The sequence below is a fragment of the Dipteris shenzhenensis genome, chromosome 6 (genome assembly GCF_047967505.1).
Source record: "Dipteris shenzhenensis isolate YYH24624 ecotype China chromosome 6, Dip_SZ_1.0, whole genome shotgun sequence".
Lineage (NCBI taxonomy): Eukaryota > Viridiplantae > Streptophyta > Polypodiopsida > Gleicheniales > Dipteridaceae > Dipteris > Dipteris shenzhenensis.
Genome location: NC_141601.1, coordinates 37,406,417 through 37,432,284, shown reverse-complemented (window position 1 = coordinate 37,432,284; position 25,868 = coordinate 37,406,417). Strand labels below are relative to the sequence as shown.

General features: G+C 49.1%; 1 protein-coding gene across 1 annotated transcript in view; it reads left to right on the top strand.

Annotated features, from left to right (window-relative positions):
- LOC147901134 (uncharacterized) overlaps nucleotides 1-25,868 on the top strand; it is a 467,121-nt gene that overhangs the window by 137,701 nt on the left and 303,552 nt on the right. The window contains exons 12-14 of the mRNA XM_087376081.1: nucleotides 22,867-23,112; nucleotides 23,250-23,603; nucleotides 23,767-24,030. Coding sequence (XP_087232207.1) covers nucleotides 22,867-23,112; nucleotides 23,250-23,603; nucleotides 23,767-24,030 — 864 coding nt within the window. The remainder of the gene's footprint in view (nucleotides 1-22,866; nucleotides 23,113-23,249; nucleotides 23,604-23,766; nucleotides 24,031-25,868) is intronic.

The following is a 25,868-nucleotide window of genomic DNA, read 5'->3' as shown; positions in this document are numbered from 1 at the left end:
AGGGCCTTGGCTAGAGTCAGCATGGCCTGCCAGTTGAGGGCAAAAGAGGAGAAGGAAAAGCTCAGAATCACAGATTGGAATGCAAGAGGGGAGGTATCCAGACTTCAAAGATTGATTCAGAGTTTTCCTCATTCTCATCAGAGGGCAGCTTTCGGAGGCTCAGGAGAGACTAGAGGAGATTCAGGGCAGGAGGACCCAGTTCAGGTTTTACTCTCAGCAGACTTTTTGGATTCAGAAGGGGGATAGATGTTCTAGAGAATTCTTCAGGGCAGTGGGTCAGAGATACTCTTCGGACAGTCTTCGTAGACTTGTGGATGAGGTCGGGTCTCTTCAGACGGACCCTCACCGTCTTGTTGAGATCACTTCTGATTTTTACACCACTCTTTACACCGCCGATCCAGTCACCGAGGAGATGATCAGAGCCAGAGAGGAGATTTGGAGCCATGTCCCCCTCATGGTCTCAGACAGGATGAGTCATGTTTTGGATAGCCCACTATCACTCTTGGAGATCACGGATGCGTTACATGAGCTGCCCAGAGACAGATGCCTGGGGGAGGACGGTTTGTCGCCACTTCTTTTTAGAGCTCTTTGGGATACGATTGGGGCTCATCTACTCTTAGCCTTTTCAGAGGCTCTTGATACAGGATCATTGGGCGAGACATTATGCACAGGTTTGATTTGTCTCATCCCGAAAGGGGGAGACAAGACAGTCCTTCGTAATTGGAGACCCATTACACTTTTAGGGACAGCCTACAAGATCCTAGCGAAGACCTTGGCTGTTCGCCTAAAGCCTATGCTGCCAGATATCATCAGAGCTACTCAGACAGGATTTGTCCAAGATCGGAGTATCTTGGATAACATCTTCACTTTTTGGGAGGCCACTCAATGGGCGAAGGAGAGTCAGCAAGAGAAGGCTTATGATAGGGTGGACTGGGGTTTCTTGGAGGGCACTATCAGAAGGCTAGGCTTCAGTGATAGATGGATTTCTTGGGTCTCCTCACTTTACTCCCACTCTTCTAGCAGGATGGTGGTCTATGGAGACAGAGGACCGGCTTTTCAGCTATCCAGATCGGTACGACAGGGATGCCCGCTTGCACCTTACCTTTTCCTTTTCGTAGCGGAGGCTATGGGATACTTTATGCAGGCTACCAGTCATGGCACTTTGGGCCTCCATCTGCCTATCCGGTAGGAGCAGGAGCTTCTGGACACTGAGTTTGCTGACGACACGGCACTGACAGTCAGAGGAGATGCATTTAGTCTTGCTACTACTGCGGATTCAATTGACAAGTTCTGCCTAGCCTCAGGAGGACTTGTCAATTGGAACAAATCAAAAGGCATCCGGACAGGAGCTCAGCAGGATACCCCAGCATGGGGAGGAGACAGAGTCTTTGTATGGATTCCCAGAGCGACCTCCACGAGATATCTAGGCTTTCAGGTTGGCATTGAGGTGTCCCCGACGCAATAGTTTGCCCCAGTTCTTGAGAGCATCCGGAGAAAGCTAGCCTACTGGAGCACGGCTAGACTTTCTTTGGCCGGAAGAGCGCTGGTACTCAACCAGGTTCTATTAGCGACTATGTGGTACGTTGCGTCATGTTGGTGCTTTCATGCTGACTCGTCATGTGAGGTGAGGAGATTGCTCCGGAACTTCCTGTGGAGTGGTGGTGATGGTTCTGCGGACACTAGGGCCAGGGTTTCATGGGATACTATCACTTTACCCGCATCGCAAGGAGGACTTGGAGTTCTTGATCCTGAGTTGCAGAGCAGAGCCCTTTTAGTCAAACTTCTTGTTAGAGGTTTGACTTCAGGAGATCAGCCGTGGAAGCAGTTCCTATTGCATGGGATTCACCACTGCACCCCCAGAGCAACAGGCCAGTGGGCAGGTAGAGTCAGTTGGATCTTCCTGACGGACCAGCATTCTCAGCCTTCCTCACCACTTGTGAAAAGGCTTATTCAGATATGGGATCTTTTCCGACAACACCTCATCAGAGCAGTTCCCTCCTCTAGAGAGGAAATTGCCCGACAGCCACTATATCATAACCCCCTGGTTCGGTATCAGGGATCTTCCCCTGGTACAGAACTTAGGACTTCTTTGGCCAGATGGCATGCTCACGGGGTTGTGGCAGTCGGAGATAAAAAACGGAGGTGTGGAGATGTCAGAGGAGGAGATCAGAGAGACACGGGCCACTTGGACAGATTGCTGCCACTAGATTACTGATCATGAGAGCTATTCCTCAGGGGTGGACGGATATGCTTACAGATTCAGCCTATGTTCATCCCATCTCTACTTGGTCAGGTTGTTTTAGTGAGGCTGGGCTATGCATTGGAGTTCGTTTAGGACCAGCACTGTTTACTTTTTTTAGGACGGACTCCTCTCACAGATTGTATCCCACTCAGCCCCTGGATCGACAGGAGCTCCTTTGGCAGAGAGTTAGGGTCATTGATTGCCTTGGTAAGGAATGGGCCACAGATCCTTCCAGGTTGACCATTGCAGAGGATCCTAGATGGAGACTTTGGATCTTTTAGGGTCGACCTCTTGCAGAGCTTGACTGGGACCCAGGTGAGTGGGCGTGGCCTGCTCTGATGGCCGGTGCTCGTCCTCTTTCTTTCTTCCAGTACTCGACGAGGGCAGGTTACAGGCTTCAGCAAAGAGATTCTCAACATCTACCATCTGCCTCACAGCATTGGCACGCACAGGGACTTACTGCAGAGCTCTTGCTGAGCTACTGGACTCACTTTTGGGCATCAGTAGAGCCAAGAAAGTCTCCTACTTCCTTTGGCTCACTATTCATAGGGGTATACCTGTGGGTACTTGGCTTCAGCAGATGGGTAGACCCTCCTTGTGTATGCGTTGTCAGCTGGCAGAGGAATCTAGTAAGCATTGTTTATGGAGCTGCCCTAGCTCTAGAGTGGTTTGGACAGGTATCTTCAAAATGTTCTCATATGTTACATCCGAGTCCTTTCTGATGACATGGGGCGCTGCCCTATGGGGGAGAGGATTTGGAGCCTTTGCCCTCTATGAGTCAGAGCCAGGAGACCACGGTTTCTCCATGCAGTATCGCCAGAGACGGGGTCCCACAGATGTTAGCATCATGGAGCCGCAGGACTTACTTTTGGTACCAGTACCAGCTCAAGATTCCAGGCCTACTTCACCTGCAGGGTCAGCCTGGGAGGTGATTTCTAGTATTACCCTATGGCGGATATGGTGTTCGCGATGTTCTTTTTTCCTTGGGGGCCATTTATGCACGGAGGTTGACACGCTTGCTTCCATTTGGGCGGATATTATCTTCACTCTCAGGAGTCAGTGGGAGCGGTGTACAGGAACCTCTTTGGTAGCTCGTGGGAGACTTTTATCCTTCATGAGGACATGGGACTGCTCATTATTTTTTCATTTGACCCCTTTTGGGATGTCTTGGCATTTTAGACCACCTCCATGGCTTTTTAGCCACATTATTGAGGCTAGGGATAGAGTACTTTCTCTCCCACCTGTTGTTTGATTCGTTTTGAATGGAATATATCACTTTTTCAAAAAAAAAATGCATGACACTCTTGTCATCAATCTTTGTCCAATGTGCATCTAGAACCAAAGGATATGCCACTGAGCCAAAAATTCTGAAATGACTAACCTTTGGCTTAAAGCCATACAAAGCCTCAAATGGAGTCACATTAACCAAAGCTTTGGTAGGGCATCTGTTCTGAATATAAGTGGCTATCACAACTGCTTCTCCCCAAAAAGCCTTTGAGACTCTCTTGAATTTCAGAATGCATCTCGTCATTTCCATGAGAGTACGATTCTTCCTCTCAGGGAGTGGATTCTACTGTGATGTGTGGCATGTCAAGTGATGTTTAATCCCATCCCATGCTGCTTAAAAAATCCCTGGAATATCCAGAGGCTGTGTGCTCAAAGCCAGCCCATTCGCTACTGCTCCCCGCTCCCTCCTGCTGCCCTCCTCGCTGCTCCCTGCCTCCCCTCCTTGCTGCTTCCTCCCTACCCCCTACCCTCGACTCCCCTCCTCCTCTTCTGCTGCTGCAGCCCCCCCTGCGCGTTGCCTCCTCCCCCTTGTGCACTGCCTCCCCCTTGCGCGCTACCTCCTCCCCTCTGCGTGCTGCCTCCCCCCTGCGCACTGCCTCCTCCCTCCCCTCCCCCTTGCCTGCTGCTCCCCCCTGCGTTGTTGCAGCACCCCCCCCGCTGCCTCCCCCTTGCGCGCTACCTCCTCCCCTTTGCGCGCTGCCTCCCCTCTGCGCGCTGCCTCCTCCCTCCCCTCCCCCTTGCCTGCTGCTTCCCCCTGCGCTGCTCCATCCCCCTGCGCTGCTGCCAGCCCCCCTCTGCGCTGCTCCAGCCCCCCCTCGCTGCTGCCAGCCCCTCCCCCTCCCTCTCCTCCACTCCTCCTCTGCTCTTTCATCCCCTCCTCCTCCTTCTTCCTCTCCCTTTGCTGCCCCCTCTTCTTCCTCTCCTCTACTTGCTGACTCCTCCTCTCCTTGCTCATTCCTCTCTCTTTCTCCTTCCTTTCACCCTCTCCCCTCATCTGGAGTACCCCTATTTTTGTTAGGGGTCTCCTGGGCTTCAGGAAAGCGGATGGAGTTCTTTTTTTGATTTTGATTCGGCCTTTCCCACCTCGATTGACGAATGGGTTCCCATTCAGTCAATCGGTTACCGCCCACACCGGCCGCGAGAACCGTCACTTTCTCAAAAGACGAGCTGCAGCAGCTGCAAAAGGATTTGGAGCATGAGTGTTCCACTACTCTCTTCGCACGCATCCATGGCTCCCACCCCTCCAAGTCACAAGCTAGAGATTGGATGCTTGCGGCACTTCCCCAGGAGCTCGCCCCCCACCTTAAGGATGTTCGTTTGTTGGGACGAGGTTTCTTTCAGGTGTGCCTAGATTTCCCGGACGTCACGAGAGACCTGCTACAGGCCGGTTTTCTTTTTCTAGGCTTCAAGAGGACTTTTTTGTTTCCCTTTCAACTGGGCTTTGACCCAGTTGAAGAGGACAAGCAGGGAGTTTCTGTTTTCATCAGATTCCCTGGTCTTCCCTCAGTTTATCACCGGCTACTTTCAGTTATTGGTGAGAGGTTTGGTGTGGTAGCAGAGATCCCCCCTCTTCCTAGCGAACCCTCTTCGGCTGCTGAGGCGGTTAGGATGGATGGGGTAGCTAGGGTTAGGGTCATTGTCCAGGACCCTAATATTTCAGATGACCACATCATCCTACAGCGACCCGATGGGTCCTTCTTCCGCCAGAGATTTGAGGTTGCAGGTCGGCAGGACCAGTGCAGGATTTGCAGATCCTCGGGACACTTCGCTAGAGATTGCCCAAAGAAGAAAAAGAGGCCCAGAAAGCAACCAGCTCGTACTAGCTTACGACAGAGAGCTGGAGCAGGACCTACCGCTCCACAGGCACCGCCTCAGACACGGGCTCCCCCCCCTCCTAGGGCTACCCGAGTCCCTCCTGCACCTTGCACCATCTCTGGCCCACGGTGGGTTCCGGCCGTGGTTAGGCCCTCTACTTCAGATCACACATCCACCGCTTCGGAGGCTACCCCCTTGGAGCCTAGGGAGGAGACTAGTGTTCAGGATCCTTGTTCGACCCCATCCCTGGATCAGGCTGTACCTTTCTCAGCAGTCCAGGTTGTTGGCACCTCGTCCGCAGCACTTCTTGATCAGGATCCAATACAGGTGCCTCCTTCTTTGGATAGAGGGAAGGGGGTCTTACATTCTATCCCTGCTTCGGTAGGAATCCTTCGTATACCTTCCCCAGGACTGGCTCAGCGAAACTCCTTTTCTGCTTTGGAGGACCTCTCTGAACTACCCAGATGATGATTTTGTACCGTCTACTTTCGGAGAGCCAGTTATCGGCATCCCTTGTGAGAGATCCTTCTCTCTTTCACCTGTGGACTTTCCTCCCCTTGGACCTCGTGTGTATGGCAGAGGTCAGCTCCGACGGAGGGTTCTTTTTCCGCCACCAGATGCTCTCATGGGCTGACATTGCAGAGTCATGGATTATTGGAGGTGATGTTACGCTCTAGCCGAGGTAGCATGACCTCGGAAGAATTAGTCGACATTTCCCTTATAGGATCTATCTCTGTAATATATGTGTTTGCGCTTCATGTAAATGATCGGGAGGGATTTAATGTCAAGGTCCTAGGTGAGGGCTGATAGCACCAGACTAGATAGATCTGAGACCAAGGGCCTAGTGCTAAGATTGTGCCTAGGGGCAAGGAATTAAATGCATCCCAAGAGAGGGGTGAAATGTTGCATTAGGAAGGCCCTATATGGATGACATGTGGCATCTAGATCTATCTAGGGATTTGGGGTTTGCTAAGGCTAGAGAGAGAAGAGAAGGATTTGATTCATGTGGATTTTCGTAACGTAGCTCTCTGCCTCGCTTGTCAGCCTTAGCAAAAATTGGCTGGGAGGAGAATCATGGTGCTGCTCCCGTGATCTGCAGTAGAGGCTAGATTAGGAAAATTGTCTGACAATTGGTATCAGAGCTCAAGGCTACGAAGAGGAGAGGTGTGAATTCGAGATCAGGCTTAGACAGCCCGAGTGGCGGACGGCGACCAGTGGTGGTGCTACGCTATGACAGACGGAAGGTGGCGAGTAACGTGAAGGAGCTGCTGACTGTCGACGTCGAAGGGCCTGCGAGATGACGTGGGGTTCCCGTAACGTTTTGACGGGCCTACGAATCGGCGGGGCGCTGGACTACCTCAACGGAAGGTTTATGCGTGCATTTAACGAATAGTATAGGGCGACTGCAGCAAGACCACAACGGGGGTGCCGTGACGACGGACACCTGGGGAGCTACGACAGTGTCCGGTGACGCAGTGCAGACGAGGAGCGCAGAGTGATACGAGCGGTTGTCGAAGGACCAGAGCACAGACGTGAGATGCAAGGTGTTTCGTGGGTCTAACGGAGAATTTGATCGACGCTCATTTTCAAATTTCTGCGTATGTAATAAACAGGCAAGCTCTATCTCCAACGGATCCGAGAAATCAGGTGGTCACGCAGGCTCACGGTCGACGGGAATAAAAGATTGTTAGTGTTACGTGATTAGTCCGTAGGTTGGCGAGGACAGCGCAATCTGAAGGATACGCGATACCAAGAGAAGTCTTATTACATATGAGCAGGCAGTATGTAGAGGCTACAGGATCCGGAGACACCGATTGGACGCAGAGGCGCAGGACTTGACCAGGGAGCTTTCTTTGATCTCCCTTAGCTTTGTGTTGTTTTTTTTTTCTTCTTTAATTAGCTGGGTGACGCGCTACTTCCATAGACAGGACAGCACGCATGAGGTTTCAGCGTGGCAGTAGGGGCGGGTTATGCCTGTGTGGTTCAGTCTGAGTTAATCTGCAGGAATTTCCCTAGTATAGGGAAAAGCGGGATTTGAATATATGCCTGTGTCAAGTGCGTAGTTAGTGTGCATGTCAGATTGCAGAAATTCCCTAGTATAGGGAATTGTGTTCAGAGTGTTAGTACACTGAATTGTGTCAGCTTGTGATTACAGTGTTCTAGGGGTGTTTATAATAAAAAAAAACCCCAAAATAAAACACCTACTGAACTAAATGGAAGCAGAAGAAGGGGCTTCCAGGAGGGACCCAAGTGAATCAGGAGTCCGGCCGACCCAGCAGGGATCGCGTCCAGTAGCTCACACTTTATCTGGCAGAATTGCATTGCTGGAGGATGCCTTGCAACAGTTGTTAGCGCAGCAATTACAAGCCAACGCAGGGCAATCTGAACTTAGGAGAGCGTTACAGAGTATGTCTGCCAGACCTTCTCAAGAGGAGAAGGGTAAGGCTCCAATGGAACTGGAGTCTAGTGTCCATACGGTCGAGCCTAGGAAGGCTAAAGTGCCAAATATTGCCAATTACAGACCGGAAAAGTATTCTGGTCGGATGAACGACCGTAGCTCCGATGTCATTGAGACCTGGCTACACAAATGGGACGAGGCGTTCGCCATTTGTGAGATCAAAAATGACATCAAAAAGATCCGCGAGGCCACCCATATGTTTAGTGAGGCAGCGGATCGGTGGTGGATTAAACAACAAAAAGATGGCATAGCATCCACTACCTGGGAGGGGTTTAAAAGAGAGTTCAGGAAACACTTCTTACCTGACGAAGCATCCCGAGCTTGGGATCAATATAGGAACCTTCGTCAGAGAAATTTATCAGTGGCAGAATACACTGATAAGTTTCGAGAGAGTGTAATGAAGGTTGACGAACCCCTGCCTCAATCAATCCAAGTGAAAGATTTCATATTTGGATTGAATGATCGAATAAAAATGGAAGTTCGAGCTAAGTACGCGAACACGCTAGATGATGCAATAGCTATAGCCCTGAACTACGAGGATGCCAAGGGCAGCAAGCCAAGTGGGTTTGCACAGGTCGGAACCCAGTATGGGTATCCGAAGAAGTCTGGGTTTAAGAAGAAGTGGGCTAGTAGAGGGAGTGGTTCGCAGCCGAGTGGTCAAGCCAAGCAGGCGAGACCGGCTGAAACTCCTAAACCAAGTACCACCATTGGAGTGAAGAGGAAAGTAACTCCAATGGCAGCCCGGGCTTGGTCTAAATCTCCCTTGAACCCAGAACAGCGGGAAAAAGCGAGGAGAGAAGGCTTATGCTTTGGTTGCCTTCAACCTCATCAGTGGAGAGATTGTCCACGTAATAAAGATCGTCGGATGGCTGAGATGGTGATCTCAGAGTGCGACGTGGAGATGCAGGGAAGTCCCAGAGCGGAAGAGATGCGGATTCAGCTAGCGGAATCTTCTCAGAGGTTAGTACCTTGTTTGTTCTGTGTGTCTGTTACTAAGTTAGTGACGAGTGCACCGGATAACATCCTATCTAAGCCCGCAGCAACGGGGTATACAGCCTTCAATGATACGGAGTTAATCAAAATGAAAGGGCAAGTGGCCAGTCATGATGTCATTGTGTTGTTTGACTCAACGTCAACTCACAATGTGATTAACTCCAAGCTCGTGAAGAGGCTGAAACTAAAGACAAGTCCATCTGACTATGCGTATACAGTCAGGATGGCCGATGGAAGTTCAACTTAAGTATGGGACCAAAGGGTTACCCAGTTGGAGCTTCGGATTCAGGACTATGCTGAGAAGCTTGATTTTGAAATAACTAAGCTTGCTCATGCGGATATAGCCCTGGGAATGGCGTGGCATTCTAGGAAGAATCCAGCCATTGATTGGAAAAAGCACGTATATCAATTCAAGATGAATGATGTGCTTTATGTCTTGCGAGGTGAAAGAGATATACCTCAGGGACCGTTGGTTTCCGTGATGGAAATCAGAAAGGCTCAAGTAGAGTTTTTATACCTTTGCACAGCATCGGTAGAGTCGATGGATGATTCTTCGACTAGCACTGATGTTACGCAAAGTGGTGAGATGGCCAAGCTGGCTAATCTTATAACAGAGGAGTTCTCTGAATGTTTTAGGGATGAACTACCTTATGGGTTACCTGCAGAGCGGAAAGTTCAGCATAAGATTGAGCTGATCCCGGGGGCAGAACCTGTAAATAGACCTCCCTATAGAATGAGTTTTACTGGAGAAGCGGAGGTACGTAGGCAACTGGAAGAATACCTCAAGTTGGGGCAGATTCAGCCAAGTTTCTCACCTTTTGCTTCACCAGTGATATTAAAGGGGAAAAAGGATGATACGTTTCGCCTCTGTATAGATTACAGAGCATTGAATAATATCACTGTTAAGCACAGGTATCCGATGGCTCGGATTGATGATTTGCTAGATGCACTACATGGAGCCGTGATTTTCAGCAAGATAGATCTTAAGTGCGGCTATCATCAGATCCGGATTAGAGCCGAGGATGTGCATAAAACCGCTTTCAGGAGCAGGTTTGGTCATTATGAGTTTTTGGTAATGCCCTTCGGACTTACCAATGCTCCAGTGACCTTCGTCATGCTTATGAACGATTTACTACGTCCGTATATCGGAAAGTTCGTAGTACATTTTATTGACGATATCTTGATATTCAGTAAAAGTGTTACTGAGCATCGTGAACACTTAAGGATAGTGTTCAGTACTTTGAGGAAAGCCAGTCTCTATGTGAATAAAAAGAAAACTATACTGTGTATGGTTAGGCTTGAGTATTTAGGGTTCATAATTACTCCACAGGGGGTAGAAATGGATCCGAAGAAAGTGGCTGCGATACTGACTTGGCCAATCCCTCAGAGTCTGTGACCGCGTTGCGATCATTCTTGGGATTTGTCCAGTTTTATAGAAGGCATATCAAAGGATATTCCGGAATAGTATCGCCATTGACTGATCTGACCTCTGATAAAGTACCTTTTGTTTGGGGACAGAATCAACAGGAAAGTTTTAACACCATAAAACAAGCTGTGGTCTCAGGACCGGTGTTAAAAATAGTTGATCCCCAGAAACCGTTGTTCCTAGAAACCGATGCAAGTGGCATTGCGGTAGGAGCAGTCCTCCTTCAAGAGGGAAGGCCAGTAGCCTTTGAAAGCAAGAAGCTTTCTCCCTCTCAAAGGAATTGGCCAACTCATGAACTGGAGTTGTATGCTGTTATCCATGCTTTGAAAACATGGAGGCATTATTTGTATGGTTCAGAGTTTTATGTGGATGTAGATCATGATACTCTGAAACATTTTTGTAAACAGCCTGACTTGAGGGGCCGCCAAGCTAGGTGGGCAGAGCTCATGCAGGAGTTTAATCTAACGATTCGGTACCGAAGAGGAAAAGACAATAAGGTAGCTGATGCGTTGTCTCGGATTATGCACAACTTGAGTTTCACGGTATTAGAGAGTGCTCTAATGACCGAGATCAGAGAAACTCAAAAGGTGGACGAGTTTGTCCAGAGCTTATGGCCTAAGGTTCATGTGTTAAAACCCGGGGAAAATGGAAAGGATGACCTGGCATCGAGAAAAGGCCAAACTTATGCAAGATATACCATAAGGGATGGTATGCTAGTTAGAAATGGCAAGGTTGTAGTACCTGGTCAGAATGATCTCAGGCAGAGAGTCATTCGACAATGCCATGATAGCCCGTGTGCGGGACATCCAGGTGTCGAGAAGACATATGATCTCGTGAAGCGAGATTTCTTTTGGCCAAAAATGAAAAAGCATATTCATGAATATGTGACACGGTGTTTCTCGTGTCAGGTAAGTAAGGCCGAGCGGGTGAAGCCACCCGGACTTTTACAGCCCTTGGAAATACCACTAAGTAAGTGGGAGAGCATTTCCATGGACTTTATTGTAGGGCTACCTGCAACACAAGGAGGATATAATTCTATCCTTGTGGTGGTTGATCGTCTAACCAAGATGGCTCACTTCATTACGACTCGAGAGTCTGTTAGTGCCCCGCAAGTGGCGGATTTGTTCATTAGACATATACTCCGTCTGCATGGATTACCTAGATCCATAGTGTCAGACCGAGATGTCAGATTTACCGGTCATTTCTGGACAGCGGTATTCGAGACACTGAGGACTGAGATAGGAATGAGTAGTGGGGATCATCCTGAGACGGATGGTCAGACGGAGAGAGTCAACCAGACTTTAGAGGATATGCTGAGGGCATATGTGTCATTGAGGCAACATACATGGGACAAGTGGTTGCCATTGTTGGAGTTTGCCTACAATATAGAAAACATTCATCTACTGGGTTTAGTCCGTTTGAACTGAACTATGGTTATAGACCAGCTAATCCAACTATAGTTGGAGTACCTCAGAAAGTGCCTAGTGCCGCGAACTTTGTAGTTCAGATGCGGGAGATGCTAGCACTTGCGAGAGCTAATATCCGCCAGGCTATGGATAGAGCCAAGGTGTATGCGGATGAAAGTCGGTCTATAAGAGTATTTGAAGAAGGAGAAAAAGTTTTTCTCAGAATTCCTTCACACTCGAAGTCGTTGACTTCAGGAGAGTGTGCTAAGTTATCACCTCGATACTGTGGGCCGTGGTTAATTCTAAAGAGAATAGGCAGTGTAGCCTATAAATTAGAATTGCCACAGGGGTGTAAGGTGCACCCGGTTTTTCATGTTTCACGCTTAAAGAAATTTTTACATACAGGTGACTCACTAATCGAAGGTGTGGTTTTGTTTCAGGAGATAGAGGATATTGCAAGGCGCAAACCAACAAGAATCCTGGACCGAGGAACAATGCAAATACGAAATCGAAAGATACCCACGGTGTTGGTTGCATGGCATGGTCAGCCTCTATCCGAAGCTACCTGGGAGTCCGTATATCAGTTGCGGAGAGTGTTCCCAGACTTTATCATCGAGGACGCTGATGTCTGAAGAGGGAAGGAATGTTACGCTCTAGCCGAGGTAGCATGACCTCGGAAGAATCAGTCGACATTTCCCTTATAGGATCTATCTCTGTAATATATGTGTTTGCGCTTCATGTAAATGATCGGGAGGGATTTAATGTCAAGGTCCTAGGTGAGGGCTGATAGCACCAGACTAGATAGATCTGAGACCAAGGGCCTAGTGCTAAGAGTATGAGTTTACTTTGGTTCCGCACTTTTGTCCCATAGGCCCGTGAGGCCTCCTGTGGACGTTAATACATCTCTCTCTCTCTCTCTCTCTCTCTCTCTCTCTCTGTGGATGTACACATGAGATGGTTTGTAGACGCCGCAGGATCTTGTTACATAGGGGACGTACTCGCCGCTTCATCTCCAGACGAGATCCAGGATGATGGCAGCTTTTCGGAGGAGACTTACTCATGGAGATCTCGCCCTACCAGCCGCTCACCTCACTTTTGCTCAGATTTGTACTCTCATAGCAGGAGGCAGAGTCGATGGACAGGATTTCCAGTATTATTTTGGTTCTCAGACTCCGTGATACATGGACTTGTATCTTTGCATTGACATATTGTACTCATCCCCCCATTTTGCACCCAGGGGCAGTTTCCTTGCATCTAGCTTACTTTGTATTTAGGCTCGGATTTGACATTATGTACTTTCACTTGCATTGTATTGCGTAGCACTTAGATGATATTCGACGATGCCTCTTCTTTGTGGCACGTTGATTTTGTGCTATCTTGTACGCAGAGTTCTTGATGTCCCATGGGCCCATTTTGGCCTTTAGTGGACAATAATACACTTTCTTTCTTTCTTTCTCTCTCTCTCTCTCGTTGGGCTTGGATATGGATAGGCTGCCACCATTTGGATACAGCATAGATGCCCCTCGCCTCCCTCTCACTCGACATGAGCTCAGTCAGGTTATCAGGGCAGATTTGTTGCAGCTACACACGTTTCGCACTTGGGTTCATCCCACGGAGCTTCCTACGAAGATGGCCACATATCGTGACCATTTTCTCAAGATTTCAAAGGATGGCTTCATCATATCCCCATGATATATCGGCGTTCATATGTCGCACTCACTCAGGATTGCCTTGGGCCAGCTCAGGGTATCTTCCCACAGATTAGACGTTGAGGCCGGCAGGATGCGTCGTACAGCTACTGGACATAGACCCAGGCGAGAGACTAGGATATGCCCTTGTTGCACTATGGAGGAGGTGGAGACTAAGGAGCACTTTGTTTGCAGATGCCCTTTATATTATGAGATCCGTGGCAGATTTCACTGTTTATTTGGGCACGGATTTGGACCTCTCTCTCGGATTATGGAGTATGAGGATCAGTATTGCTTAGCGTTGTTCATCAGGGAGATCACCAGATACAGAGAGAGATTCCTCAGAGAGCACCGTCGCATCCCTGCCAGAGACCTGGTTATTCATGAGGAGCAGGACGAGGCGCAGGACCATGAGCACAGAGATAGCCCAGCTTGCCAGAGAGCACCGATGGTTCCACCCCGAGGATGTACATATGACATGATCCGGCAGCACCGCAGGATGATCTTACACAGAGGCCGTACCCGTCGCTTTATTTCTAGACGACGGAGGATGATGGCAGATTTTCGGAGGAGATTGCTCCATGGAGACTTGGCACCGCCAGCAGCCCACTTGACACTTGCCCAGATCTTCACACTCATGGCAGGAGGCATGGTCGATGGCCATGACTTCCATCATTTCTTTGGATCACAGACCCCTTAGGGAAGACGATGTTCCTCATATTTCATATTTTACATTTTGTATCTAGGCATTTTTGGTACTCTATTTCATTTCATTTTGTATCTAGGATTTTTGTAGCCATTTTTGGCATCTTAGCTGTATTACGATGAGACCACCTAGTTGGCGCATCGTTGATGATGTATTTTCCTTTCGGATGATTTTGTGTCCCATAGGCCATGTATGGCCTTCGGTGGACCTTTAATAAAATTTCTTTCTTTCTTTTCTCTCTCTCTCTCTCTCTCTCTCTCTCTCTCATCCAATAGTGTCCGAGCAGCAGCTCATTGTTTGAAGACTGGGAGATCGACTTATCCCATGTGCCTAGACCCACCTCCTCTGCCTTATTCTCATCCAATAGTGTCCGAGCAGCAGCTCATGGTTTGAAGACTGGGAGAGCTAAGGACCATGATGGATTGCAAGCGGAGTATGTAATCCATGGGATTGATGCCTTAGCTACAGTCCTCTCCCGTCTTTTTAACGAGTCCATTTGTACAGGTCTTCCACCTAGTTGGCTAGAAAATACTATAGTACCCATACACAAGTCGGGGGATCCTTTGGAGGCGTCGAACTACAGGACCATTATGATTGGCCATGTCATGGCCAAGATTTATGCGACCATTCTAGAAGGACATATAAATGACCATGCCGAGGCGACAGGCATGAGAGCTAGAGGGCAGGCAGGATTTTGTGCAGAGCACTCGACTCTAGATCATATCTTCACACTCAGGGCTTTGATTGAGGAGGCGAAGTCACGTAAGCAACGGCTCTATTGTTGCTTCGTGGACTTCAGAAAGGCATTTGACACTGTGCCGCGTTTCAGACTCTTCCAGCGACTTCGTGACTTGGGATTCAATGGGGAGATTCAATGGGCGATCATGGCCTTGTATGAGAGAGTCACAGGTAGAGTCAGGACACGGGCGGGGCTGTCGGCGGAAGTACGCAGTACGATAGGGGTGAAGCAGGGGTGTCCTTTGTCTCCGACACTCTTTGGTCTCTATATCGATGAGTTAGAGATGTACATACAGACGGTGGGTGGTACAGGTTCTTTACTGGCAGGATCCACGATACCGATTCTCCTCTATGCAGATGACGTGGTTCTTATTTCTTCCTCCCAGCAGGGTTTACAGGCACATCTCCATGCACTCCACAGCTTTTGTCAGGACAGAGGGTTGTCTGTAAACCTTGGGAAGACCAAAGTCATGGTCTTCAACACGTCATACCAGGTTTATAGGAGAGGCGAGTTCTCTTTCACATTTGATGGGCAGGAGGTGGAGCTAGTCAGGGAGTATACATATTTGGGTGCCACATTTAGAGGTCCAGTCTTGGAGGAGATTGCTCCATGGAGACTTGGCACCGCCAGCAGCCCATTTGACACTTGCCCAGATCTTCACACTCATGGCAGGAGGCATGGTCGATGGCCATGACTTCCATCATTTCTTTGGATCACAGACCCCTTAGGGAAGACGATGTTCCTCATATTTCATATTTTACATTTTGTATCTAGGCATTTTTGGTACTCTATTTCATTTCATTTTGTATCTAGGATTTTTGTAGCCATTTTTGGCATCTTAGCGGTATTACGATGAGGCCACCTAGTTGGCGCATCGTTGATGATGTATTTTCCTTTCGGATGATTTTGTGTCCCATAGGCCATGTATGGCCTTCCGTGGACCTTTAATAAAATTTCTTTCTTTCTTTCTCTCTCTCTCTCTCTCTCTCTCTCTCTCTCTCTTTCAGATCTCAGGCCCGTCGTTCAGCCCTTAGGCCTGTCATAGCTCTCTCTCTCTCGCTGCTCCTTTGCCCTCAGCTCACCCCTCCGCTCAGTCCCCCCGCTCACCCCTCCGCTCAGCCCCCCCGCTCACCCCTCGCTCAGGCCCCCCGCTCACCCCTCGCTCACCCCTCCGCTCAGTCCCCCCGCTCACCCCTCCGCTCACCCCCCGCCCCCCCCCCCCGCTCACCCCCCCCGCTCAGCCCCCACAGCCCTCACAGCCCCTCGCTCAGCCCCCCCGCTCAGCCCGCCCCCCTCGCTCACCCCTCCGCTCAGTCCCCCCGCTCACCCCTTCGCTCACCCCCCGCCCCCCCCCCCCCCCCCCCGCTCACCCCCTCGCACTTGCAGCCCCGACCCCCCCCCCCCCCCCCTTTTTTTTTTTTTGGGTGGCAGCCCCAACCCCAACTTTTTTTTTTTTTTTTTTTCGGGGGCAGCCCCAACCCCAACTTTTCTTCCCGCTTTTCAATGTTGCCGGCTTCCCGTAATTAAAAATGGCCGACACCGTCAAGCATGTTACAGAAGCAGCAACAGCAGCAACATCAATGGCCGCCACGACCGAGATGCTGCACTATAGTAGAAGAGGACTCGCATCTTCTACAAAGGACAGCGCACTGCCCGCACTTGCCGCACTCCCAGTCGCAGGTACACTGGTTTCAGCTCCATTGTCCCATCTTCCGCCCAGCGCAGTGCCCGCACTCCCAGTCGCAGGTTCACCGGTTTCAGCTCCATTATCTCATCTTTCGCCCATAGCTACTTTGTACCCGCAGTTTTTTTCACCCCTCCCCTCTCAGGTTCCTTCTTCTCCTACCCCTTCTCCACCCTTTTTTCTCTCCCTCTCACAGCCCTCTGTCACCTCTTCCCCTTTGTTGCCTATTTTACCTACTTTGCCAGAGGTTACCTCCTCCTCATCCTCTCTACAGACTTTACCCATCCCCTCCTCTCCTTCCCCGGTACCCGTTTTCTCTCCCCCTTTTCAGCCTTCTCCTTCATCCCCGCTACCCACCTTACCGGTTTCCCCCCTGTCTCCCTCTCTTTCTCCTTCCATGCCTTGCACTGTTTGTCCTTGCCGCCACATCCTGCCAGAGCTTCAACACTTTGAGACCCATCTCCGAGCTGCACTTCAGATGCTTCACAGAAAGGACGAGACCATTTCTCTACTTACAGCTCAGGTTGCATCTCTTGCTGATCGAGTGACACAGCAGGATCGGGAGGTCTTATCTATTAGGACAGATCTTCAGGTCTTACAGGCGACCCATAGGACTCTTGCTGGAGAGATTCATGGACACACAGAGCGAGTGCAGCAGATCGAGACTCGCGTTCAGCACATGGATACATCTCCCACTACAGTAGTAGCAGCGGTCGAGGAGCGTTTGACCTCCCTTCAGACAGAGGTCCAGAGAGCCACAGAGTGGGTGGATGTCGTCCGCCGTCAGCCATCACAGCCTCAGAGATCTACTGTATCAGCTACATTGGTCGAGTCACAGCAGAGGGCCACAAAGGCCCTCAACATTCGCATTCGTGGTATCTTGCCCTCGACGACAGAGTCCACGATGACACAGGCTGTGACCTTTGTCTCTCAGACATTGGGAGTACAGGATCATGGCATAGTAGGAGCATATAGAGTCGGGAGGGATCCTACTAGAGAGCAGCCCCTCATTATCAGATTCAGAGATGCCCAGGCACGTCTAGCTACCCTTAGGAGGAGAGGGACACTCAGAGACCACCCACAGATTTCCATGGATGAGGATCTGACTCAGATACAGGTTGAGGAGCGCAAGGCGCTCATGCCTCAGAGAGATGCAGCCCGAGCTCAGGGCAAGTGGGCAGTGATTAGGGATGGCAGACTCATCACAAGCACCTTGAGGCGTGCTCCCACAGTGCTTAGAGATGGCAGACCAGCAGATACAGCCCCACCTCCACCTCCACCTCCTGCCCCGTCCGCTTGACGGGACAGGGCCCATGGGACACACCACCCGTCAAATAGTCTACGCATCGCTGTATGGAACTGCAATGGTTCTTTTACAGCACAACCAGGCAATCTACGGGGGGCATTCTTTGGGAGAGATATCATCTTTTTCACGGAGACACACGAGAGTCCAGAGAGACCTTTGCCACGAGTGACAGGGTATACATGGAGATCTGCCTTCAGGCAGCACGCCCGGACATTTGGAGTGAGAGGATCTGGAGGAGTGGCCATTTTGTACAGAGAGCATCTCGATCGGATCATCACAGTGGAGAGAGCAGATTCACATGCCCGATTCTTGTGGGTACGCATCTGCCGCAGGGCCCCTCAGCGAGATCTTTTTATTGCAGTTTGCTACTTCCCCCCGGCGCAGTCGATCTATTCTTCCACTGGACCAGGCCAGTCCATATTTGAGGATCTCTCAGCGGACATTGCAGATTTTTCACGTCGCGGAGAAGTCATCCTTTTAGGAGACTTCAACGCGAGGACCTCAGACAGACAGGCCTTCACTTATGACTTCATGGAGGATCCGGTCATACTCCCAGCATTTCACGATGATAGCCTCTGTCGGACTTCATCAGACTGCACAGTACAGCCCACAGATCAGGGACGTCAGCTACTGGGGCACCTCGCACAGTATGGTCATTTATAACGGCTTGTCCAGGTGGCCACAGTCTTCCATGCCTACATTCTCTTCTGCTTCTGGGCGTGGTACTAGCGTGATCAACTACATCATAGGTCCCCCGACTCTAGTCCCTTCCATCCATAGCCTTACTGTTAGCCCCTTCATGCCCTCTGCCGACCATGCACTCATCCACTTTACTTTGACTCATGTCTCCCATGACCCACCTCCCCCTCGTTATCACGACCGCCAACCCTACTACGAGGTTCATTTCGACCACCAGTTCGATGATGTATATAGCGAGAACCTCAACCGCCTACTCCGTCCTCATCTATTAGATGCTCTACCATCCACGCGGGACCGGTGGGAACTTGTACATACTTCACTCGTTTCTGCCGCTCACATGTCGTTCCCTGCCACATGTCATTCGTCTAGTCCCCCACCGGTTGGTCTTGTTCCTTGCAACGGTTGGTATGACGAGGAGTGTAAGGAACTCCGCAGGAAACTTAACCTTGAGACCAAGGAGAAGTCTCCCCTCCTTGCTGAAACCAAGAGAGACTACAAGTGGTTGGTTAGGCGCAAGAAACGCCAATTTCTAGCCCGGAATGAGGAGGAGCTGAGAAGCTTGCTTTTCAGCTGTGACTCCAAGGAATTCTGGAGAAAATTCCTCTGCTCGAAGTCTCAGAGCCCCCTCACAGATCCACGTGTCTAGTCTGCATATACTTCAGCTCTATACGATGTTCCAGATCAGCCAGATATCGATTTATCCCACTCCCCTAGGCCAGCTTCATCTAGTTCTTCACACCGGAGAGTGTCCATGCAGCAGTCCACCGATTGAAGAACGGGAGAGCTAAGGATCATGATGGATTGCCAGCGGAGTATGTAATCCATGGGATTGATACCTTAGCTTTTGTTCTCTCCCGTCTCTTCAATGAGTCTGTTTGTACAGGCCTACCACAGTCCTGGTTAGGCAATACCATAGTACCTATCCACAAGTCGGGGGACCCTATGGAGCCGTCGAATTACAGGACCATCATGATTGGCCACGTTATGGCCAAGATCTATGCATCAGTTTTGGAAAGCCGTATAAATGACCATGCCGAGACGACAGGACTCAGAGCCAGAGGACAGGCTGGATTTCGCAGGGATCATTCGACGCTTGACCACATTCTCACACTCAGGGCACTAGTAGAGGAGGCGAAGTCACGAAGGCAACGGCTTTATTGTTGCTTCGTGGACTTCAGGAAGGCATTTGATACAGTTCCGCGATTCAGATTGTTTCAGAGGATTCGCGAGATGGGCTTCAGTGGAGAAACACAGTGGGCTATCATGGCTTTATATGAGAGGGTCACTGGTCGGGTTCGGACACGTGAGGGGCTCTCAGAGAAGGTATGCAGCACGATTGGGGTAAAGCAGGGTTGCCCGCTCTCTCCTACTCTCTTTGGACTATATATTGATGAGCTAGAGATGTTCGTACAGATGACAGGCGGTGTGGGCTCTACTCTCTCAGGATCCTCCATTCCTATCCTCCTGTATGCGGACGATGTGGTTCTCATTTCCTCTACTGCTCAGGGCCTCCAGGCACATATTGAGGCACTCCACAGGTTTTGCCAGGACAGGGGATTGACCGTAAACCTTGGCAAGACCAAGGTTATGGTTTTCAACACCTCTGATCGTATCTACAGCACGGATGAGTTTTGCTTCACTTATGACGGACAGCCCATTGAGCTTGTTAGAGAGTACACTTATTTGGGGGCAGTTTTCAGGGGACCGATCTTTACCATGACATATGCAGCACGAGATAGGATTAGTAAAGGGTATGCTTCGTTGGCTCATCTTGAGCGTCAGTGTTTTCAGTCCCACTTTCAGCATCCCGATACGAAATCCCTGCTATTTGACACATTGGTGAGACCAGCTGCGATATATGCAGCTCCTTTTTGGGCAGGAGACCTTGGCGCTGCAGATTGGAGACGAGTAGAGAGGTTACAGATCATCATGTTCTCTCGGCTCATTAGGGCCAAGGCTACAGTTCCGCACGAGATCATGCTAGCAGAGTTTGGAGCTACTCCCCTTGCATTGGATGCAGCGTTTCAGTCGGTCATGTATTTGCACAGGGTTAGGGAGTTTGGAGACTCAGCAGCAGGCAGAGCTCGGTTGCCATGGTTAGCACTTGCATCTTCTATGGAGTTGGCACGATATGGGGCCCGATACTGCTGGTACTTCAGACTCACTAGGTGGCTCACATCTCTTGGACTAGACATGGATAGACTGCCTCCCTTCCGATACAGCATAGATGCCCCTCATCTCGAGTTGACTCGCCACGAGCTTAGTCAGGTCACGAGAGCAGACTTGCTGCAGCTTCATACGTACCGCACTTGGATTTATCCCACGCAGCTTCCGACGAAGATGGCCACATATCGTGACCACTTCCTTCGGATCTCAGAGGATGGATTTGTCATTCCACCAGGCTACACAGGTATCCACATGTCCCACTCACTGAGGATTGCCCTTGGCCAGCTTAGAGTCTCTTCGCATCAGCTCGAGATAGAGGCTGGTAGGATGCGACGCATGGAGGATGGACGGCGTCCAGGCCGAGAGACTAGGATCTGCCCTTGTTGCACCATGGGAGAGGTGGAGTCAGAGGAGCACTTCATTTGCAGATGCCCGCTATATTATGAGATCAGAGGGAGATTCCACTGTCTCTTCACGGATGGCTTTGGACCTCTCTCACGAGTGATGGATTATGAGGATCAGCATTGCCTAGCTCTTTATGTCAGGGAGGCCACTATGCTTCGACGACACTACCTCAGAGACCATCAGCACAGACCGGAGCGTGATAGAGCCCAGCCCGATAGAGCTCAGACACACGCTATACCAGATGACAGGTATCAGGAGGAGCACGAGGAGGTCAGAGCTCACACAGGACACATGCCTCCACCCTGTGGATGTACATATGAGATGGTTTGTAGACGCCGCAGGATCTTGTTACATAGGGGACGTACTCGCCGCTTCATCTCCAGACGATCCAGGATGATGGCAGCTTTTCGGAGGAGACTTACTCATGGAGATCTCGCCCTACCAGCCGCTCACCTCACTTTTGCTCAGATTTGTACTCTCATAGCAGGAGGCAGAGTCGATGGACAGGATTTCCAGTATTATTTTGGTTCTCAGACTCCGTGATACATGGACTTGTATCTTTCCATTGACATATTGTACTCATCCCCCCATTTTGCACCCAGGGGCGGTTTCCTTGCATCTAGCTTACTTTGTATTTAGGCTCGGATTTGACATTATGTACTTTCACTTGCATTGTATTGCGTAGCACTTAGATGATATTCGACGATGCCTCTTCTTTGTGGCACGTTGATTTTGTGCTATCTTGTACGCAGAGTTCTTGATGTCCCATGGGCCCATTTTGGCCTTTAGTGGACAATAATACACTTTCTTTCTTTCTTCTTTCTGCCCGTCCGTCTGTACGTAGCTCTCTTAGCACGTAGCTCTCTCAGCCCGTCCGTCCATCCGTAGCTCTCTCAGCCCGTCGCTCGTCACCTCTGCGCTTGTCGCCAATCACCACAGCCTTGTCTGTCGTCACATGGGAACATGGTCACTAGGATGGCATAGTCACATGGGGACATGGTCATCAAGAGGACATATCACCCAAGAACATGGGCATGTGTCAAGGGTCTTCATGTCACACAATCAACCTCTGCCAACCTCTACCAGGCTGATAGATGGCACATATGCTTCACCCTAGCACATGGCCATGCGCCAGAGGTCTTCATGTCACACAGTCGACCTCTACCAACCTCTTCCAGACTGATAGGTGGCATAGATTCTTCAATCGGTGGTGCCTTGTCAGATACAGGGTGGCTACAAGCGGTGCACATGGAGTAGTTACGACACAACTGACTCGGAACAAGCTTGCCGCTGTAGAAGACATGAAGAGATTGAGTGTTGGGATGGCTAAGGATGATGGGACAGCCAGTGCAGTGTCATAGGTCCATGCATCACCCACTTTACGCTTCTACATCAGTGGCCTTAGGCCTTCGGTAACACCTCCAAAAGTGAGAAGACTTCCCCTTTAGACAGTTTCCAAGTTCACCCTTCTTACACCATGCATGGTTTTTGGACAGACACTGTACACTGTTGGTTGAGTATGCAGGGGTCTTCCAGGGATGTTTCTACCAAGAGGACCTTTTTCCTCAAGGAATGGAGGGACTGCCCCTTCTTAAAGGTTACTACAGGTTTGGGGTGGCAGCCCTGGATTTTTACCAGGCTTTTTTGTTGAGTAGGGCAGGCTGGACCCTCTCCCGGTTTTTCTCATGCTCCGCATGGTCTACTTTTGCCTTGAGCACTCTGCTCTTGAGGCTTTTTCCATCCTTAATAGAAGTCTCTTCCATGAAAAAATAAAATAAAATTGCTGTTAGTTTCTCCAATATGATATATTTTGGGATGTCTCTAATTCTATTCTGCTTTGATACAGGTCTGGTACAATGCCCTTGAGGAATTAAATTATGCTCTTAGTGATAGTGATTTCAATCAAATGTGGGTAGTACAATCTTGGCCTTCCAAAATTGAGAAACTTGTTGAAAAGACACAGAAGATTTTGGCCACTGACAATGAGCGGTATCAGAGGGAAATGGAGGAAGAACAAATAAACTTTCTGGGGACCCTTGAGAATTTGGAAACCACTGTTCTAGCTTTCGGACGCTATACAGATTTAAATCAGGTTAATGCTTCAAGTGCACCCATTGGGAGTCATTTACATCCAAAGATTGTCTGTCAATATTGATTTGTGCATAATTTGCCACTGTTTGAATTACGTGTTACTTACTTTGCTTCTCTTATTGTTATCTTTGCTTCCAGTCTGAGTTTGTTGCCTCAGAAGCCCGCAAAATCAACGAGCAACTTCGCTTAGCAGAGGAAAAAGCACGTCTGTTTAATTCAAGAGAAACTCTGTTTGGGGTTCCTCCAACAGACTATGCACGTTTAAGGAAGACTCTAGAGACGTTTGAGCCATATTCGTACCTTTGGATAACTGCTGATGATTGGAAAAAGAGCTATCAACTTTGGATGAATGGATCTTTCCAGAGTATCAATCCTGACGAAGTTGAAAAGAGTGTGACAAGCTGGTACAAGGGCCTTTTCAGAGTTGCACGGATATTTTCCCAAAAGGAGGCTACAGCTTGTGCAGCAGATTGTGAAGAGACCCGTAAACAGGTCTTTTCTGCATCTCAAATGGAAATTTGGACTCTAGACATCGACACAAACTTAATACTCCGCAGTAGAATCTTATTACGTTTATTTGGATAGAAGAGTGATTATAATCTAGATTTTAATGATATTGAACTTCAAGTCAAGAGAAGCAGTTTTTCACTTGCAGGTTGGTGAGTTCAAACCATATGTTCCTTTGATAGCAGCCTTGCGTCAACCAGGTATGAGAGCCCGCCATTGGGACCAGCTTTCAACAGAGCTGCATATGGATCTGCATTTGACAGAGGAATTCACTTTCAGCAAAGGGCTAGAGATGGGTCTCATGAACTACTTAGATGTCATTACTAGTGTTGCTGATGTTGCAAGCAAAGAGTTTGGAATTGAAAATGCATTAGCCAAAATGGAAGCTGATTGGAAGAATCTCGAGATGCAGGTACATTTGTTCAATCAGTTTGCACAAGCTATTCCCCTACGTGCACTCAACAATTTTGGCAGTCTTTGAACTCTGATTTTGTGTTATTTAAGAATTCTTCCATAGTTCCTTTTTGGGTTTTTGGTTTTCTCATCTTTGCATGATGTATTTCTGCCAAGAGCTTTTCTCTTTTGGTTTCTCTCATACTTAATAGAAGCCTTTTCAGTTTCAAAAAAAAAAAAACTTGGGCTTGCATCTCCACTTGTATACCCAGGCTGATGCTAGTTTTCAGTACTTCAGATGAATATTTTAGCATGACACGAATCTGAGCTTCACAGTAAATGTTTTAAAATCTGATGAGCTGGAGTTGTTCAGAACTCCTTGGTCTTGGATTCTTTTTGCAAAGAAAGGTCCTTTGGTAACTACAAAGAAAACAGTAAAGGGAAGCCTGGCATTGAACGACGAGAAACAGGAGAACTTCCTTGCACCCCTCAGCCTCCTTCTCCTGCCTCACACATTCTCTTTCATCACCTCATCTCTACACCTGCCTACCTGCTTTTTCTCGTCCCCACTGCACTACCCTTCGCTACTACATTATACTCATCTACTACTCATAACTATCTCAAACTCAATCGCATCAAGGAGCTAGAGAAACAAGTCCATGACATGACAGAAAATACACAGCATCAACAAGACTGATTTCAGAAGCACGACAAAGAGGTTCTTGAATTGCAGCAAGTAAAGACAGCTTGGGCAACAGAACTAGCAGATCTCAAGTGTGGCAATGCTACATTGAATACAAATTTTAGACCTGCTTCGTGAGAAGACAGCATGGGATGCTGAGAGGTGTCAGCTCCAAAACACACTCGCCTCCACATAGGAGGCCCATACCAGTGCCTGGAATACTTTGACTTCCCTGCAGGCTGAGTGTTACCAACATCAGAAAGAAAAATTGGGGCTCAAACAACAGCTTCTTAACCAAAGTAAGCACCACTTGCGTGTGATGACAGGTGTCCACACGATGTGTGCTGTGCTGGAGGCCATTGTGGACACATAAAATTTGCCATGACTGCCGTGGAGGGCACCACCAGGAAATACAAAAAGAAGGCTGCCACCTACAGGCAAGGCTGTGTAGAGTATAAGAAGGATACATAATCTTCAGTGCATTGTTGAAACTCTAAGAGTAAAGGTGAAACACATAAAATGATCCATCTATTCAGTCTTGTGCCCACTCACTTGACCGATGTTTCTTTGTGTGGGGCTTGCCAGGAGTTTGTCCGTCTATTTCTCTAGCAGGCTGAGTCTCAGATTTTCCATGTTGTTTTCTCATACGTTCAAGAAGCATTTTTGCTCCTTGTTCTCCTACTTCCAGATTTACTTTTTGATATTGGAATAATGAAGCCTCTCAATGAAGTCCTTCTATGCCTTCCATCTTGATCATTTATTTCGTGTAGGGCTACCCTTTATTCCGGGCCTTCCCGTTCTTACCTTTAACCTCAATGAAGGGAGCTTCTTGCTGGATGCACCCTTCCTTGTCAGCAGCATTGACTTGACCTTCAAAAGTTTGGGATTAGTGGCCACTTCTGGCCACTTCAATACTAGGATCTTCTGATTCAAAATTTTGGGAGTTAGTGACCACCTCAATACTATAATCTTCGCATTCAATGCCCATATCTTGATCTAGCAGAGCCTCAAAATGATTGGCTGACTCCATGTCCATTCCTCCCCCCCAACTTTTACTGAGCCATGAGATACAGGCTGAACCCAATGAGAAGCAATAGCCAGTAGTGGACCGTCTGTCGTCAATGTCCCCTGACCAATGTGAGTCGGTGAAACCACTCAGCGCTAGATCACAATCT